Source organism: Gastrolobium bilobum, unplaced genomic scaffold, assembly GCF_033153095.1.
Source record: "Gastrolobium bilobum isolate Gb01-03AN ecotype WA unplaced genomic scaffold, APGP_CSIRO_Gbil_v1 utg15030, whole genome shotgun sequence".
NCBI lineage: Eukaryota > Viridiplantae > Streptophyta > Magnoliopsida > Fabales > Fabaceae > Gastrolobium > Gastrolobium bilobum.
In genome coordinates this window covers 93,439-111,327 of record NW_026897079.1, presented here as the reverse complement: position 1 = coordinate 111,327, position 17,889 = coordinate 93,439, and the positions used below count along the sequence as shown (strand labels likewise).

Below are 17,889 nucleotides of genomic sequence, written 5' to 3'. Positions count from 1 at the left end.
AATAAACGATACGAATACGCATAGCTTAGAAATTTTATTTATCTAGAAAAAAATTGCTTATCAAGATCCCCAAATTTAACTTCTTGATTCTTCATATTCATATATTCATCGGTTCCAACTTTGCTTGGTAGGATTTCTTTGTAGCCCTTAATGCACTTAAAATTGGCTTATATGGGAAGGCTTAAATTTAGAACTGGATTTGATTTTTTTTCTTAATTTTTTAATTATTAGGTTAATTTGATTTTAATTATTTTCTTACTTCAGTGTGCTTAATGATAATGGATTTGTAATTAGCTATATTTAAACTTTTCCTTTTTAGGCATATTTCAAATAATTACGTTTTAGGATTATTACACCTTTTAAAAAGGTGTTTAGGACTACATCTGTAAGTTGTTGAATTTTGAATATTGATCATTATTTTTAATAACAAGGGTTATTTTTTGTCAATATTTGATTCATTTGTTCAGCCTCTTTTTAATATTACTTATTATCTTCCTCCATCTCAATACACACATAGGTTGATCATCAACAATGACTCCCCGTAGTATTCTTTTCCCCCCAAGCTTTTATTTTTCTGTCCTTCATTTGACAAACCAAAGCAATTCAACGACGTTCCATTTTTTCTACATGAGAAAATCACAGATCCAAGCCAGCTAGCTATCTCCTTGAGCCCTTGTTATGTTGAAATGTTCATTTCCTATATACAGAAGTGATTGGATCTGTATTTAAACTAAATAGCTCCTATTTAGTCCCAGAAAGTTCCTCCCAACCACAATTATGTCATGCACGTTTCTAGCATGGCAAACAATTATTTGCTTTACCAATATACAAAACTGTCTACTTTATTAACGTTGCGTTGTCATATGCACAACAAAGCAAAGATAGAAAAGGTACAGCTTTATCAAACTTTATGTACAAAGGAAGATGGGCATTTCTGACTTAAATGTCACTCTAAAATGTTACTCTTTGACAATTTTTTATCCAAATATGATGCGAATAATATTTTTTATCAGACTATCACGCGACGTAATTAGCTACGACTGATAGCGAATTACGTTTGTCAATGATTTCGTGACACGTGGCTATATTGTGTACCAAATTCATTACCACTAGTAGCAAATTATGTCCGGTCAACTTTTTTCTTAAAAAATATGCCACGTGTCACAAAATTATTGACGAACGTAATTCGCTACCAGTCATAACGAATTACATCACATGTCAGTCTAATAAAAAGTACTATCTGACATTTGGATAAATTTTTTTTCAAAAAGTGACACTTTGGTCGATCTTCCGACATTTTTAACCAGAACGGAAGAACTACATTAGAATGATGTTAAGAATTTTCAAGTAGTCACAAATTTACAAAGAAATAAAATTAAATGAAGTACTTAGCAGCTGCTTCATCATCATTTGCTATCATCCCTTAGCATCTATTCTAGCATGTACCTCATTAACAAATTTGAACATGCTCTCTCCCTCTCTGCTTATCCTACGTTCCTCCTCTAATGCCTTCTTCAGTTTGTTCTCCTGTTCCATAACCCAAAACGTGCTAGAATCTGTATCTCTGAGTATTGTATGTTTCTTCTCCTTTTCTACATGTTTTGAGATTGAACCCAAAACATCACTGCTCTTTGCAAAGCTCTTCTTGGCGTTGAAGCAAAAACATGACGTCAGCATCGTGCAATTTGATTGAAATCAATCAGAATATGGGTACAGATTATGAAACCACCCTTTTGCGTTATTAAGTTCTGAACACTAAAAATTGATTTCCACTATGAATTTTAATTAATCATAACTTTGTAAGTTCTGGAATCACTTTCTTTATACCCTTCAGTAATTTGGTAGTTGAAGCCGTGTGGTCTAATCAGCTTCTACATTATCCTTTTACCATTATCCAAAGCCGTGAATTTTGTTCCTGAACGCGCTGTCAGCTATGCACATTTTTGATAGCCGCTAATCACCTAAATATTTAGCATGCAAGCTGTACTATTTTTTGACTGTATATCATAGTTGTAAAATCCCACCGGACCCGGGCCGGTGGATTCCGAATCCGATGAACCGATCATCAGACTGGTTTCGGGTCAAGTATTGGACTGGTCATATATCAATTCGGAAAAAACTGACTAAATCTGATCAAAATCGGTGACCCAGTCGAGTCATGCATTTAAAAAAAACCAAAATTGTTTTATCTTGTCAAAAAAAAATGTAGAACTCATTTTAAAAAAAAATTGTAATTTTATTTGCTAGTATACTCTTCTACAATGACTTCAAATTTCAGCTTTTAATATTAAAGTAATTTGCGGAATAATAAATTAAGAAAATGTGACATATGTCATTTTTAATATAGTTGAATTTGAAAAATACGAGTTCAATGTCATTGAGAGATATGTTTATGGGAATTCTGAGTTGCAATTTAAATGACATAGTAATAGCATGCATTTTTATTTATTTATGCTTCTTGTTTTTTAGTTTATTTAATGAACCTTGTTTTATTCATTTTAGATATGGAGAATATAATTGAATTTATATGATTATATTTATATATATTTTTATATATCTATATATATCCGGGTCAACTGATCCGATCATGATCCACCGATCTAACCAGTGACCCAGTACCTCAACCGAGTCAATACCCGGATCGAGTTTAATAACGATGTTATATATTCAACTAGAGTTAATTATAGGTTATAGCACCCGTTTTACTAATTTTCTTAATTTGCATCACAAATAAATACATGATTTTCAGCATTTATTTATTCACAATTTCTGATCCAAATCCAAATGTGTATCCTGTTATCCAAATCAAGCTTTAATTCCTTTACGTGTGAAGAACATCTGATTCAGTTCATATGGGTGTTACTCTAAATAAAGAATTTTGGTTAAGCCGAATATCGTAAAATTCTTAATTTTTAAATTGGATACTCTATAGTTGTACTTGTACATTTAACTTTCCGGTCTCCAACAATTTATCAAAATCATAACAAACAAATCATCAAAATTGAAATTAGTCTTAGCTTTAATTATGTATTTATCAGCTAAAACGAAAAACAAAGAAATATATTTACCTTTTCCTAAATCATCAAAACATTATATTTACATATAAGGATCGGTTTAGATTCAATAAAAAAAATGAATTTCTTTCCTTTTATTTGGCATTTTTTTTTTCTGTTTTCATTAGGTTGAATCGGTTTGTAAATACTCATAAGTTCAAGCAAAATCAAACTTGCAAAATTTAATTCAAATAGACACTTATGCACAATTTTTTTTAATGTGTATTTAACATGATATATAGGTGCAGTTTGTTATGAATATAAACTCCTTAATTTGTTACCATGTCATTTTAAAATAATAAAAAATAATGATTTTTATAAATTAATTGTTACCATATCATTTTAAAATAATAATAAATAATTATTTTTATAAATTAATCAGATTATGTACAAAACTATGTGTATTAATTGTTGTGTATGACAAATAAAGCTAATATTTTATTATAATTTTGAATTTAAAAAAAATGTTGTCATAAACTTTGAGAGAAGATGCTTAATTTCAAGAAATATATAATTTTTTATTCGCCTATTGAATAAGTTTTTATATTTGAATAAGCAAATATTATTTTAAAAATTCGTTAAATATATTTAAATTTTGGGAAAAATTAACTTTTATTGTGTATGATTATAAAGAATTACGTAATTGATTTCATTTGATAACTCATATGATAACTTAGAGTTATTAGATGAAAGTTAAATCAAGGCTAATAATTGATATAAGACTAACTCATGTAAGTTAATTTCCCCCCTAAATTCTAAGGTTATTGAATTTGATATAATTAATCCAGTATATTATTATAAATATATAGAATAATCTAACTCAATTTTTAATTTTTAATTCCCTTATAATTTCGCGTCATAAGTATGCAATAAAAATATTGATGTTATTAATGATACAATAAAACTTTTATTTAATTTTGTGACCGTTAAATAAGTTTCTTCGATTGAATAAGACAATAAATTCTGAGGAAAGGGTCATTTATTATTTGTTATTTATAACTTATTAATATGAATATTTAGTAACTCCTTAAGAAGAAAAGGAATCATGTTTTGAGCATGAAAGGTCAATTAAAGAAAATAAGAAGAAAGCTAAATTAAGAACCGGATACAAAATAAGAAAATACTTGTAATTACAGGCAAAAGAGAGTAGATAAAAAAATTATTTCTCTATAAAGAATGAAGACTTCTATAAAAGTAAATTTAAAACATTTTGTTTGTTCAGTTTTGCAAAAAAACAAAATTACTTTTAAACACAAAATTATCAAACTTTTATATTATATGAAAAGAACCATTGTGAATAATAAAAAAATTGAAGTTGATTTTTTGTCACATGACTTGGAGGTTTGTCCGTGAGAGAAAGTACAGGCACCGGAAGTAAAGGGGTATAGTTGATATTTGTTAACCCAAGCCTAACATGAATTCCAAATATAGGAATGTAATTTGACTGGTCAAACTTGATTCTAAGAATGTGGCAATTTAAAACGACCTGGTACCAAATTGTTATGGTAACATATACCCACAGTGAATTTTTAGTACATTGTACAATCATCGTCCACTCATCTACTAATGCCATACAACAATCGTCACTTTTTTTTTTTTTTCATATTTTATGTGTGGGCATTTGACTCAAATAAGGATAGAAAACTGTATACTCTAAATTTATTCAAAATAAAGATTAAAGATTAAATTTTAACTTTTATTTTTAAAAAAAAAAAAAACTTTAAATGAAGAACCTTTGACAGCAATAAAAAATTCTGATTCACAAATGGAAGAATCAAAATCACTGTCATTCTGCATCACCAACGAAGAAATCAATCACAAAGTTTCGCTATAACTATGAAGCCAATTTTGGTACATGAATTTGTTACTTGATAGCCATATATATGCCATAGCCTATAACTAAATGTAACTTTTTGTCCCATTTCCATCCTTATATATATAGGGCGAGTCATTTGTGAAAGCAAGAAGAGATTTCTTCATTGAAATTGGGAAATTTCCGTTGGAACAGACAATGGAGCTGATAGACTAGTCCAACACAACTCCTTCGTTTGACATAGTCAAAGACACAAAAGGAAGGATCTTCTTCCTTTTACATCGCAATCTGATGCATAACTTGAAGCTAAAGGAACCCCCTAAGACAATAATAATAATAATAATAACTATGTGTAACATTTGCTTGGTTCAGAATTTCAAATCCTCTCTCAAATAAATTTTTGAAAAATCTTTGAGGTTAGAGACGTGTCTCTTTCCTTTCTTTTAAGGGGATTAGTCTCATCCTTCCTCCGATAGCTAAGCTCAATGCACCCGTTATTCCAATGAAGGATAGTCTTCGTGTCGTACTTTGAAGATAACCATAGGAGATTGAATGGAGATACCCTCCAAATTATACCCAAAAAAAAAAATAATAACTATGTAACGGAGATTATGTTCTAATATCAACTAGACTTACTTTGGTAATATCAAAATCTTGGTCATTTCTGAGGGATGTTTATACACTTTAGAATTGTTTAATAACAACTTAGAAAGAAAAAGAAAAAAAAGGCAAGAGAAATCAATAAACTCACAAGTATTACTTAACCGTTGCTTCTTTTTCCTCATCATCACTAAGAATTGTTTTGATTAAAGAATCATCAATTCTAGCTGATTCCTGCTTCACCCATTGGACAATCCTCTCTGCTTCCTTGCTTACCCTACCTTCTTCTTCCAACGCTTTCTTAAGCCTCTTTTCTTGTTCCTTGATCGAAAAAGTGCTCATGTCAGAGAGTATTTCATCATTCTTTCCCCATTCAACGTGGTCTGAACTTAAAACTCCACCGCTTTTGTCATTCCTTGCAGCAACACCCTTCTTGGTGGAGAAGCAAAAGCAACATGCTAATCCTCCTGGCTCCATCATGCAATTTTGGTGCATAAAACCAACCCTCCTTTTTATTTTTTATTTTTTATTTTTTATAGAACACTTTTATAGATGTAATTTGATATGCTCTGAGCTAAGTGGGAAAATGAAAGCCATATGTGGAGTTGTTACGATGAGGTCTTAATTGAAGAATGGGAAACAGAGGTGAGGGAATCATCCTAGGATAAGTGGGGTCTTCTTCTTTGTCAGCACGGTGTATTTATAACATATTTAGCTTCTAGTTGCTAAGATGGTGGGACCCAGTTTATGCGAGTTCGTTGAAATTGTGATCATTGTTTGGGTTGGTGTAGAGTTAACGTCAATGCTGATATCTGCATACGCTATATTCAGTTTTGGACGGCGGCTAAATTAAGTTTTCTTTTTTTAATTTCTTTTTGTGGGGGTAGCATATCAAGCATATTGATTTAGGGAGAGAAATGAATAGGAAAAACAGAGGAAGCCAAAATCAACAAGTTGATTTTAATGAATAAAAGAAGAGAAAAGTGTTTGGATATAACTTTGTGTTATTTGGGATGAAATCATATCGTTTTGATATATAATTAGTGATTTTTTTTATATTTTCTTCCTACTACTTTCTCGTTTCTTAATTTAATAGTAGAGAAAATATAAAAAATAATCAAATATACACATAAACAATATTATTTTATTTAAAAAAGTTTGTTGTTTGTCATTTTAAATGACATAAGTTATGTCATTTCAAGATAGGGATAAACACAAGAAATGGAAATCGTGGGAGAGAAAGTGAGTGATTTTTTTTTAATTTAAATTTTAAATAAAAAAATATTTTCTTGTATCTATCTCTTCCTTCAAATGATATAATTTTATGTCATTTAAAATAAAAAATATTTTTTCCTATTTAAAAATAACATAAAATTGTGTTATTTTAAGTGACAAATATTTTTCCATAAAAAATTTAAATAAAAAGAATTGAAAAATATTTATCATTTTAAATCACATAACTTTATATTATTTTAATGAAATTACGTAATTTTAATATATAATTGATGGTTTTTTATATTCTCCTTCATCCTCGAAAATTCCATTACTCATTTCTAGTTTCTTATAAAGAGAATTTTTCATGTGAAAATTTTGTTTATTTATCTCTTTATTAACATTAAATAAGTGGAATCTAATTAATTTTTTTGTAAAAAAATACAAAAATAAAAATAAAAAGTGCTTTGGTTAACATTGTTTTTTTCTTTTTCTTTCTGAAAATAGGATGCCAAGTAGTGGGTCCTAAGAATGCGCGAGTGGACCTCACACACTTGAAAACAAGACCAGTTAGCCGTTGTTGAATTAAAACCGCATATTCCTTCTCCACGCTCCATGAACATGATCAACCCTCCTTTAACAACACCGACAGTAACACACACCACACCATTCTCTCTCCCTCCATTAAAACAAATCACACTCTCCACTTCACTCTCAAATCACAATCACAACAAAAATAAAAGATTTATAAAAAATAAAATAAAATGGGGGGATTGTGTGACCTCTCTGACACAGACGAGTCTGCAATTGAAGAAATAATCTCGCAGGCACAAGACGCATGCGTTTTGGAGCAAGTTTCCGCCATCAATTGCTCCGCAATCACTGACTCTGCTCTTCCCACTGACCTCGAATCCCGTTTCCGCAAGCTCAAATCTTTCCCAGCCACCAAACCCAAGCAAATTCCCCACACCCTTTCTACTCTCCATAAGGGTAATGACCAAAGTCCCGATTTTTCTCCTTCTAAAGAGAACCCAGATGACCCTAAATTAAAATTACCATCTGGGTGTGTCTCTTCGCCTCAGAAAAAGGGGTCGGAAGCAAAATCTAAACATGGGTCTGTTTCACTTTCGCCCCCTTTTGGTTCTGCTTCTGGTTCTTCACATACCTCTGAAGAAAGCTCAGTGTCTTCGGTGTTCAAGCCAACGCAAAAAGACGAAGGAAAGCGTTCGAGACAAAAGTCTCTGTTTTCTTCTCTTGGGTCTTCGAATTCGTTGATGGGTGGTTCCCCATCGCCGCCTCGAAAAGTTGGTTTTTTCTGGTGCTCTCCGAAGAAGGAGAAGAAGAAAAGCAAGGAGAACAATGTTGTTGTTGTTGGGTGGGATAAGAGTGATGAGTTGTTATCGGATTTTGGAAGTTTCTCGAGCAAGCAGCAGCAGAAAATGCTGAAGAAGGCATTGAAAGAAGAAGAGAAAATTAGCCGCGAGGCTGAGAAGATTGTTGAATGGGCTAAGCATGCATCTGCTAGGATGAATGTTTCTGGAATTGATGACGAGCTTAGTGATGATTAGAGTACAGAGCACTACATTTTCTCTATCATTTGATGCTTCATACCTCACAGAGAGAGAAAGAGAGAACTTGTTATAAGGTGTTGCAAATATATTGCCTTATTCGTTTTGGTACACTATCATGTGTTGGTGTTTACATCTATACAAATGCCTTACAGAGTTTGGTGATTGTCTATATTGTGCTATACAATGGAGATGTTTTGGGCAATTGTATTTTAATTTGATGATCTTCATAGTGTTTTCTCTTTTCAGTATATGTAAATGCAAAGTAGTATTTGGAGCATTACGAAGTTTTATACACCGGTAATTTGTTGCAGGTTTACAACCCTAATCTTCTGTGTTCAAATTTGGTGTTTGTTTATGGAGTTCATCGGATTTATATTTGTTGTGTCAAGGTTACACAATTAAGGGCAAGCATAAGCCACTGGCCTCTATTTTTTTTTTTTTTTTTTTTTTTCTGTTTGAATTGAAAAGATTGGAATTTCTCTCTTCAATCTTTATTCTTATTTTTGGGTACATTCTTTAATATCACTTTAAAATATGCGAATGCATTGTTGTTATTATTTTGACATATCAAGCATTTTTCGGAGTTGCTAGTTAACGAGGAAGTTATTTAATATGTGCTTTTTTAACAGAGGAAATTATCTTACAAGTTCAACACAATGCAAAGGAAACTAATAATGTATCAAGCATTGTGTTTCAAGTGGACTACCCGTTAAACTGTTTGGCTGGGAGAGCCTACTTTTCCATGGACCTATTATGTGCATGGTGTTGCTTCATGGGATTGTCACTTGAATCCCTGGAAACACATTGCATACAAGTCAAATATAAAAATTAAATAATAAACAAATATCAAACAAATCTGCAAAGGAAGCTATGTTTATAAGCCGACTCTAATCCTTCAAGTTCATGTGATCTTAAACAAGCAACAAAGTTCATACCCCTTTTTTTTTTTTATTCATCGATTACTTAACTAGTCCGATTCAAGACAGGTAAGACAACGTAAGCTTTTCTTACCAAGTTTTAACACAGCTGCATTTCTAGGGACTCTCGAACTCGAGACCGCTAATTAAGCTGGAATAATCTTTTATCAGTTGATCCACGTGTTTGGTGGTATACTTTTTTATTTCTTTGTTTCTAGCTCACAACTTTGCAGGTTTATTGCATACATGTTAAAGACGGGGGAGAATCTGATATACGTTTTCAGCAGTCAGAAAACCTTTAAGGAAGCTATCTTAATAAGCTGACTGTGATCCTTCAAGTGCAAGTGCATGTGACTCTATCTGTATATGATATTAAACAAGCAAGAAAGTTCATGCTTTTTTTCTTTTTTCTTTTTTCTTTATTTGGCACAAACTTTGCAGGCTCATTACATGCATGTGAAAAACATCGAGGAGGAGAATCTGTATGCATTTTCAGCAGGAAGAAAACCTTTAAGGAAGCTATGTTTGTAAGCTGACTCTGATCCTTCAAGTGCATGTGACTCTAACTTTGTATGATCTTAAACAAGCAAGAAAGTTAATGCTTTTTTTTTTTTTTTTTTTGCTTTATTTGGCATCAACCTTGCAGGTACATTGCATGCATGTGAAAAAACATAAGGAAGAATCTGATATACATTTTCAGCAGGGAGAAAAGCTTTAGAATTTCATATACATCCGCCATTTACAACCACATCTTTAGAATCTAATTTGGACGAAGATCCTATAGAACGTCCTGAGCTGTTCAATATGCCATCAATCATGCTTGGTTGTAGCATTCGCTCAAGCAAGCAGAAAAGAAAAAAGACAATATAGCTGGAGGCAAATGTAAAGCATTCGAAGTGATGTGCATAGCTTTTAATTAATTAGTCCAGTATGACCATGTATCAAATTCTTTGGGATCTTATGCTCATGTATAAGCGATTACTTTGGTACTTTTTTTTTTTTTTTTTTGATAACATACTTTGGTATTTTATACAACTCAAGAAAGTTGTTGATATCCATGTATCTTGAACTTTTGTATCTTGTGCTCATATATTCAAGGTACCTCGAATGGACGATGTCTATGCACCAAAAAACATCCTTAATTTGATCATGTTACCCTGAGTCTTCCCTTAATATGGATTATCACGTACATTCACAACTAGATCTTTCTCATAGGTCAAGCGAGCAATTTTCTTCCATGAAATAAACAAGAAATGTTGACACAATATTTTAATAAAAATTTGAAAGCATTTATGTTCATTAATCTATTCATTTATTTATGGGTTTTATAAGAGTTATGTTGTAGGAAAAGTGATTGTGTTATGTTATAGAGATTCGTTTTGCGCGCCGAAGTTTTTTTTTTTTTTTTTGCTGCGGGCCCCACAAAATGTTGTGTGTAGGAAAATTTTTGTGGTCATGTTAAATGATAGATGATAAACCCTTTATTTATATGGTTAAAATAATATTGGCTACCTGAATTTAAGGATGTGGCTATTTAGCTCAAATGGACTACTTAGTAGGATAAGACCTCGAGACCAGCACTTTGTTGTTTATTTATGCTGTTACAAATTGTAACCAGCAATAGTTGCGTTGATTTATGTGAATTATTTTAAGGATTTATTAATCTTCTACGGTAGGAGATAACTTACCTCATGCTATAGAAACAAATCATACGAGTCTCACCATTTTCTAAAAAATCAAAAAAAAGAAAAAAGAATGACACAACTTTTCAGGTCTCATTTGCATAAGAGAATTCTCTTCGTCAGATAAGATAATTTAAACCCATTATTTTAATGCAATATTATTTTGTGTTCAGTTACTTACGTCACTCTATTGCTTTTCCCTTTTCTGTTGCATTTTTTCTCAATACCATAACATAAGGAGGGGAAGGGTTTGTTGCAGAGTTTGTAAAGGCTTGTATGCAATTTTGCGTTGCTGTACATCTGTTAGCGTGGAGTCCAGTTTATTCAAACCATGATCTCTGAGTCTAGTTTGGACGTTCTGATTTTGTTTTGTTTAGATACTCTACTAACACCATTCAAATCCCTGGGACCAGTAACAACGGCAATAATTTATTCTTCTAGTCTAGTAGACATTATGCTAATAAAAAAAAAAAGGAAAATTGTTCGACATTTAAAATTACACAGAAAAAAAAATATACTAATTACTTTTTCCCTATTGATACATCGGAAGAATTCTTAATACAATGTTTCTCGCCATATGTTCATTTAGAATTACAGACCATCGTATAGAATATGAACAACGGAAATTGAACCATTTTTCCACCTAACTGAGCTTTCCATCACTAACACTAAGTTCCTCAAAATGACCTTAAGCAAATGCCAATCATATATTAATCTACATATTTTAACTGCCATTGCCTATTACAATTTATGCTCACATATACAATCAGATGAGAGAAAAACCCAAAAATAATTGCAAACACATGATATGACTTTTCAAATGCACCTATTCCGTGATTGCGAGAATATACAATTTTTTCCTCACCTAATCAAAAGAACAATGATGCCATCACGTTGACATTATTCCATTATCTTGTTGGCTGGTATTAAGTCCTGTCTCTGTACATAAGCAGAGGGAAACCATCCAGCATTGCCATTGCATTCTCCTTCAGACCATCCATTGGGATCAACCTTGAAATGTAACAACCAAAAGGTAAATACGAATACAATTCAAATCAGTTAGTCTGATTCAATTGGCAATAACGTTTATAATTTACTTTAAAAAAAAAAGGATTATAACTTATTTTTGTAATTACTAAATCAACAGACAACAGTGGTACAAGTAGGAAACTGCACACTAAAGTAAACATACACTTCAGCATAAGAATATGTTAAAGAGGTAAAAATGTGTCCAGTAATTTCAAGTTATCAAGATAATGATTAAGTCGTGAAAGATTTCAATATTAAAATTATTTTTGTTTTTGATGTTCAAGTAACAGATAATGGACATAAGAGTAGGTGAAGGTATAAAAACCAAATCACAAAAATTACCACCAAAAGATGATTCATTTACTGTCATTCAAGACAGAGTTCAAACCAAACGTTATCTTGGGATATACAATTTTTATACAAGTGAATTGTGGTTAATTTGAATTACATGTCTATTTTCCACCTCTGATTTTACATCACAAGGAGAAAGACAAGTAAGTGGCTTTTAGGATCCCAACCAATGAGCATAGTTATGAACACCAAAAGTTCGTCTTTGGTTCTTTATTAGAACAAAATTTAAGCTTTGAGAGGAGTCAGTTAATCTGGAGAACAATTGATGCGTCATAAATAGCTCAAAAGTCCTTAAAGAAATACCTGACGAACTACAACATAATCATCAACTGAAAGACTTAACTCCCCCTCAGCTTGAGCATCAAATGGATGTATGACCTACAAGACAAATGATGACGAACATGAATCTGTTAAGGATGAGTGTAAATGAATGATTGCACTGCACTAACAAATTTTGCATTATATCAAATGACAGGACTTGAATTTTTTTAGCACAAAGATTTGTCAATGTTTTTTTATGTCTGTGTGTCAATGTAATGGGCTTCTCAAAACATTCACTATTTTACATTCTGTTTTCTGTAACCCCTTCGCCATAAAATATGACAATTTGATACATAAAAAGGTAACTGGAGTGAGAAGGCATATATGTTATCGCTTAAAATAATTGCATAAATATATATGGAAAATATAAGAATCATGTTGCAGGAATGACACTGTTCATTCCTGCAATAAGGATCCGCGTCCGTATCTTAAGGATACGGCATCGTATCCTGATTTTGGTCTGACTTTTTTTTTTTTAAGCGTGGGACCCACACTTGATTGTGTGTGCAGGAAAGTGCTCTAGTCATGTCACATGACAAAAAGCGAACCCAATATATATTATATCAAATATCCACAAATTCAAATATGCACATAAAAGAAACATCAACATTAACAATGAAACAAAGAAGGTCTACATGTGATATTAGTTTCAGCAAACCAAAGCTCAATTATCTGTATAGGCTTCATCTTTAACAACAGTCTACTGCAAAAATGTTGCTGTATGTAACGAAGGAGCTCTAATTATTTATTTGTTTATGCGTGACTTACCTTTGCAAAAAAATATGTCCCCGTTTGACTGTTGTGTTTATAATCAAAGCCATTTGATTTAGTATTCTCATCTGCAGGTTTATTATATCCATCTCTTGGAAGTGGAAATGATGTAGACTCTTTCGGTTGTCTCTCCATAATCATCTAAATCCAATAACACCGAATAGAAGGTACAAGTTATGAATTTGATCAGTGCAAAAACAAAAACAAAAAATCCAGCATATTATGCCAGAAACCAACATGTAGAATAGACACAGGAGCTAGTAATTATTTTTCCAATTTGAAGGAAGAGTCAGGCTACATGGTGGCTAACCTCAGCATAAAGTTTATCTAGAATAACAAGGGCATGCTGATGATAGGCTCTCTCAGCATCCACCTGCCAAAAAAGGGAACAAATGAAAAGGAAAGAAAAGTTTACTTTATTTTATTTTTTTGGGGGGTTGGGGTTCTCAAGGCTCAAGAACCACAAAAAATATAACTAGAAAAAAATACAACCAATGTATCCATTCAAGCAAATATTACACAAGATCTCATTATACAAGTTGAGAACCAAAATTTACTATCATGGATACAGATTTTCATAAAGGTTGTGAGCCAACAGAGCGAGGCCAGAATAGTGGTAGAATTATTCCTTTGTGACGGTCACAAGTTCGAATCCATAAAACAACATCTTTGCAAAAACTACAAGGATAAGTCTATACACAAGGATTTTGCCGTTGTAAGTTAGGGTTTCATGGAGAGTTTTTTTTTTTTTTTTTTTTAAATAAAGATTTCAAACCATAGCTACAGAAAATTGATCACTACCATGTCGAGAAATCGAATTAGTTCCTATCACTTCAAGAGACCAAACCCTAGGTATACTGTAAATGTTTCTATGTTATCCAGACTCAAGATCTACAGCCTAATGGAAGAGTTGACTGTGGACAGCGTGTTCTCTGTAAAAGCATGTGAATCTTCTTTTCTTCTTTTTTTTTTTTTTTTTTTAATCTTCATATATGAAGCAACTTGGCCAATGGCAAACAAGAAAATGTAAAATAACTCGACCAACAACTTTTGGTAAATGTAAGAGCATCTCTTCTTGTATAAACAAGAAATGTTGATATCTTCAAAAAAATTTAATAGCTAACATCCATTCACCCGTTGGCAATATAACAGTACTGTAATAAAAAGTCATGATGTTTAGCATCAAGACACATAAAACTCAAATCAGCAATCACATGGCAAGAAATAACTTCCACATGGAATCTAACAATACCATTGTACTGAGGCTCTGGAGAGTTATTTGTTGTTGTTGTTCTTCAACTGACAACATAGCAGCAGTTGCTTCTCTACCAAGTGCTACCAAGGCAGATTTAAGCTCTTTAAACCTTGTTTCTGCATTTTGAAGTCTCATGGTACTCTCTGCAGAAATAGAAGAATCCCTCAACTTTGATCGACGCCTCAAAACTTCAGCAGCCTGATGAAAAGATTTCTAAGATAAATACCTTGCACTACACACCACCATATACATGCCATTATGGCTGTAAATTATTACCTGGGCTTCTACCTCTTGACGAAGTTTATCATAACGGTGAGTGAGATGGCGTGCATCCTCCAAAGGAGCTCCTGTTATTTGCGCCCGCAGTGGCTCAGAGATCTATACAAAACCTGAAGCAGAATTAGAAGCATAACAATTGGGGATGGCGGAGGAAAAGACATGATGGGAAGTCTCCGTGCTTGTTTTTGTTTTTGGATAGTGTGTTAGACTCAAAATATGAGCATATAACATACAACTGAAGGGCAAAGAGACAAAATTCTTCCTACAAAACAAATGTTAATAATAATGGTTCCAAAGAACTAGGGCTTCCCTTCAGTAGCACTAGCAAGTAAATAGTTCCCTTATGTTGTATAAGCAAAAAGTTCCAAAGAACTAGGGTTTTTTATTTCCAATCTAGCAAAAAGAACTAATATCATGAGAAAAGTATGAAGCAGCAAACGAATGTATCACTTGATTTACTTGCTTAAATCGAATTTTCCGAAACCCCTGTACATGTGTTAGCCAAAAATCATAGTAGCAAGATTACCAGTAAATCAGATAGGCAAAATGTTATGCTAAATAACAATAATTTGCATACATTAATATATCATATGCTCTCCACTGCAAGGCTACATTTTCATAAAGTAAACTCTTAAAGGCTATACTTGAGACTACGAAAGAATTTCCCAAAAGATTACCTGATTACCCAAGATCCCAAGGATAGTCTCCCTCTCGTTTTCCAATATATCATATGAATTACCAAATTGAAGAGAAGCCCTTGCAAGGGGGTAACTACTACCTTGATTCTCAGTCCCATACTTACAGCAGTCCTTAGCCAACTTCCTTACTGAAGTACATAGCATAAAATATCAATTATCATCCTTGAGGCAAAAATCAAATTAACAAAGAGTCAAAAGGCCAAAAGGAAAGTCACCTATCTCCATCTGCTTGGAACTAATAGAGATTAATCCTTCAGTACCACGAACAATATGCCGCTGAAAATGCTGTGAGCATCACATTGGTTAAAAATATGACCAGACAAAGCTTCCTGAACTTATTAAATGTCAACCATCAGACTACAATATAAATACACCTTAGCTGTCTTTGTAGAATTATATAACTTTTGAAGTTGCTGGTGACATTCAAGTTCAAATTCATCAGTCATGAGAGGTTCATTGCTAATTTGGCCCAATTGTCTAAGTATAGCCTGCAAAACAATAACATAATGATAGAGGACAAAAATCAAAACAAATGAAACCACTAGAAACATAATAAAGTGAACAGTTTACAAACATAATCTACACTTGTTGTTTAAGGATCCCACTCCATAAGTTGAAATCATACCTGAAGTAAAAATGAGCCTTATAATAAAATCTCACTTAAAAAATCCAAGGTAAATTGATATTATTATCCCATGCTACAGAACCAATTCTAACCTAAATAGTAAATACTAGCATAGAAAGTACCATCCAATTGATTGTAAGCATCCAACATGAAAAATTCCCATCTCAGAAAGAAGAAGAAAATATGAAATCAGTAGAATAAGAATCATCACCTGTTGTTGCTTGGCAACTTGCTCCCTCAATTTGCTAGCTTGCTTCCTTATAGCATCCATTATTCTCCTTGTTACAACAGAAAAAACAGTAACTACCTTGCAGTCCAAACAGGAAATGATGAGAAAAACTTGGTTTCAATTCATTGAAAAAGAAAAAACAAAGGCATGGATGAAAAAAGATGATTGATTACCTGTTCCTGGGTCTTTCCAGATAGTGATTTCCAATAATTAGAAGACAACACCACACAACATAACAAACACAATACAAATGTTATAATAATGGAATGAATGGGTTATAGGTGTAAAAGTGAAAAACTGAACAGTATTGTATTGTAGAGGTAAGAGAGAATCTTGGTGTTATTGCAAAAAGCTTCCTTTTTAGACTTTCATCACCGGCCAACGACACGCGCTTGACTTTGGGACATTAACTGCAACCAAAATTATGTTTTGAGTAAAGTTGGTTCGGTAAAAGGGAAAAAAAATTATCTAAAAATAATAATTTTTGGAAATATGATGGAATTTTTTTTTAGTAAGTTACTAAAGGTTATTTGGTATTTTTTTTAGAAATATTGAGTTAATTTTATTTATATTATATGTTAATTTTTTCACCACATGCGAAAAAAAATAATTTCACCCTTTTCAATGGTAATCTTTCCTAACTATTTTACACGAAGAAGCAAATGATAGGAAAAAAAATTTTCATCCATATTTTTACTTCATCTCCTATCAAATATAGACAAATAATTTTTTCTATCCTATTTTTACAGAAAAAAAAATTTCACCTTCTTGCTAAACATCCCCTGAATACTTCGTGAAACTTTTAAGGATGGATATGATTATATAAAGGGTTTAGTGTTTAGTGTTTTTTAATGAAATATTTTTTATTTTCTATACATCCCTAAAATTATATAGGTCCAGATATTATATATACAGGGATAACAAATTTTGACATCAGTGTCAAATTTAAAATTTCATATCTCATCTGAGAGCCATAGTCTGTTTTGATTTATAAGCATGTGATATCATTGATCTTTTATGATCTAATGGCTTTCAGATAAGGTGTTAAACTTTAAATTTAATACCGATATTAAAAAATTTTATCCCATATATATATATATATATATGAGATTGATAGATATGAAAAATATTAAATCCTTATATAAATATATGTAGGGAAAAGTGTGCGCCATTTTAAAGGATGTAAAGTTGTGTCATTTTAAGATAGAAAATAATATATATAAAGAAAGAGAAAATTGACAAAAAAAAATAAAGATGTGGGTCCTACCTCTTTATAAGAATAAAAAAATATAAATTATATCATCCAGTGCAGCGGCGAAATTTTATTTTCACCTAATGGAAATTCGGTGCTCTAACCCAATTTCCTAGGAGACAAAGCGGTGTACTGTACACAGAATCATTTGATGTCTTTTCCCACTTTCTGGTCAAAATTTAAAATATAATTACCAATAATAAATTTAGAATACAATAGGAGTCTAACATA

At 32.0% G+C, this 17,889-nt stretch overlaps 3 protein-coding genes across 6 annotated transcripts; 1 reads left to right on the top strand and 2 right to left on the bottom strand.

Annotated features, from left to right (window-relative positions):
* Positions 1-5,045: 5,045 nt before the first annotated feature.
* On the bottom strand, positions 5,046-6,121 carry LOC133303934 (uncharacterized). Its single transcript, XM_061503909.1, has one exon. The coding sequence runs from the start codon at positions 5,959-5,961 to the stop codon at positions 5,623-5,625; it is 339 nt and encodes a 112-aa protein (XP_061359893.1). The 5' UTR covers positions 5,962-6,121; the 3' UTR covers positions 5,046-5,622.
* Positions 6,122-7,325: 1,204 nt separating this feature from the next.
* LOC133303920 (uncharacterized) lies at positions 7,326-10,139 on the top strand. Its single transcript, XM_061503898.1, has 2 exons — positions 7,326-9,693; positions 9,813-10,139. The coding sequence occupies exon 1, from the start codon at positions 7,443-7,445 to the stop codon at positions 8,244-8,246; it is 804 nt and encodes a 267-aa protein (XP_061359882.1). The 5' UTR covers positions 7,326-7,442; the 3' UTR covers positions 8,247-9,693; positions 9,813-10,139.
* A 1,245-nt stretch (positions 10,140-11,384) lies between these two features.
* LOC133303917 (SH3 domain-containing protein 1) lies at positions 11,385-16,718 on the bottom strand. Of its 4 annotated transcripts, none has more exons than XM_061503891.1 (11): positions 16,580-16,718; positions 16,389-16,484; positions 15,927-16,040; positions 15,768-15,837; positions 15,532-15,680; positions 14,852-14,953; positions 14,573-14,773; positions 13,631-13,693; positions 13,318-13,461; positions 12,532-12,606; positions 11,385-11,859 (listed from the first exon to the last, which is right to left on the bottom strand). In XM_061503891.1, exons 2-11 carry the CDS (start codon positions 16,446-16,448, stop codon positions 11,749-11,751), a joined length of 1,089 nt encoding a protein of 362 aa, XP_061359875.1. In that variant the 5' UTR covers positions 16,449-16,484; positions 16,580-16,718; the 3' UTR covers positions 11,385-11,748. The 4 variants fall into 4 exon arrangements, with proteins under 4 accessions (XP_061359875.1, XP_061359878.1, XP_061359877.1 ...); XM_061503894.1 differs by having other exon boundaries at positions 16,389-16,455; positions 16,580-16,715; XM_061503893.1 differs by having other exon boundaries at positions 16,389-16,480; positions 16,580-16,658.
* Between the last annotated feature and the right edge of the window lie 1,171 nt (positions 16,719-17,889).

Coding starts and splice junctions, on each gene's coding strand:
- LOC133303934 (XM_061503909.1), bottom strand. CDS start 5,961: ATGCACCAAAATTGCATGATGGAGCCAGGAGGATTAGCATGTTGCTTT.
- LOC133303920 (XM_061503898.1), top strand. CDS start 7,443: ATGGGGGGATTGTGTGACCTCTCTGACACAGACGAGTCTGCAATTGAA.
- LOC133303917 (XM_061503891.1), bottom strand. CDS start 16,448: ATGGATGCTATAAGGAAGCAAGCTAGCAAATTGAGGGAGCAAGTTGCC. Junction 14,954..15,531: donor TTGGGATCTTGGGTAATCAG/GTAATCTTTTGG, acceptor GGTTTTGTATAG/ATCTCTGAGCCACTGCGGGC. Junction 13,694..14,572: donor TCCAGAGCCTCAGTACAATG/GTATTGTTAGAT, acceptor CTTTTTTGGCAG/GTGGATGCTGAGAGAGCCTA.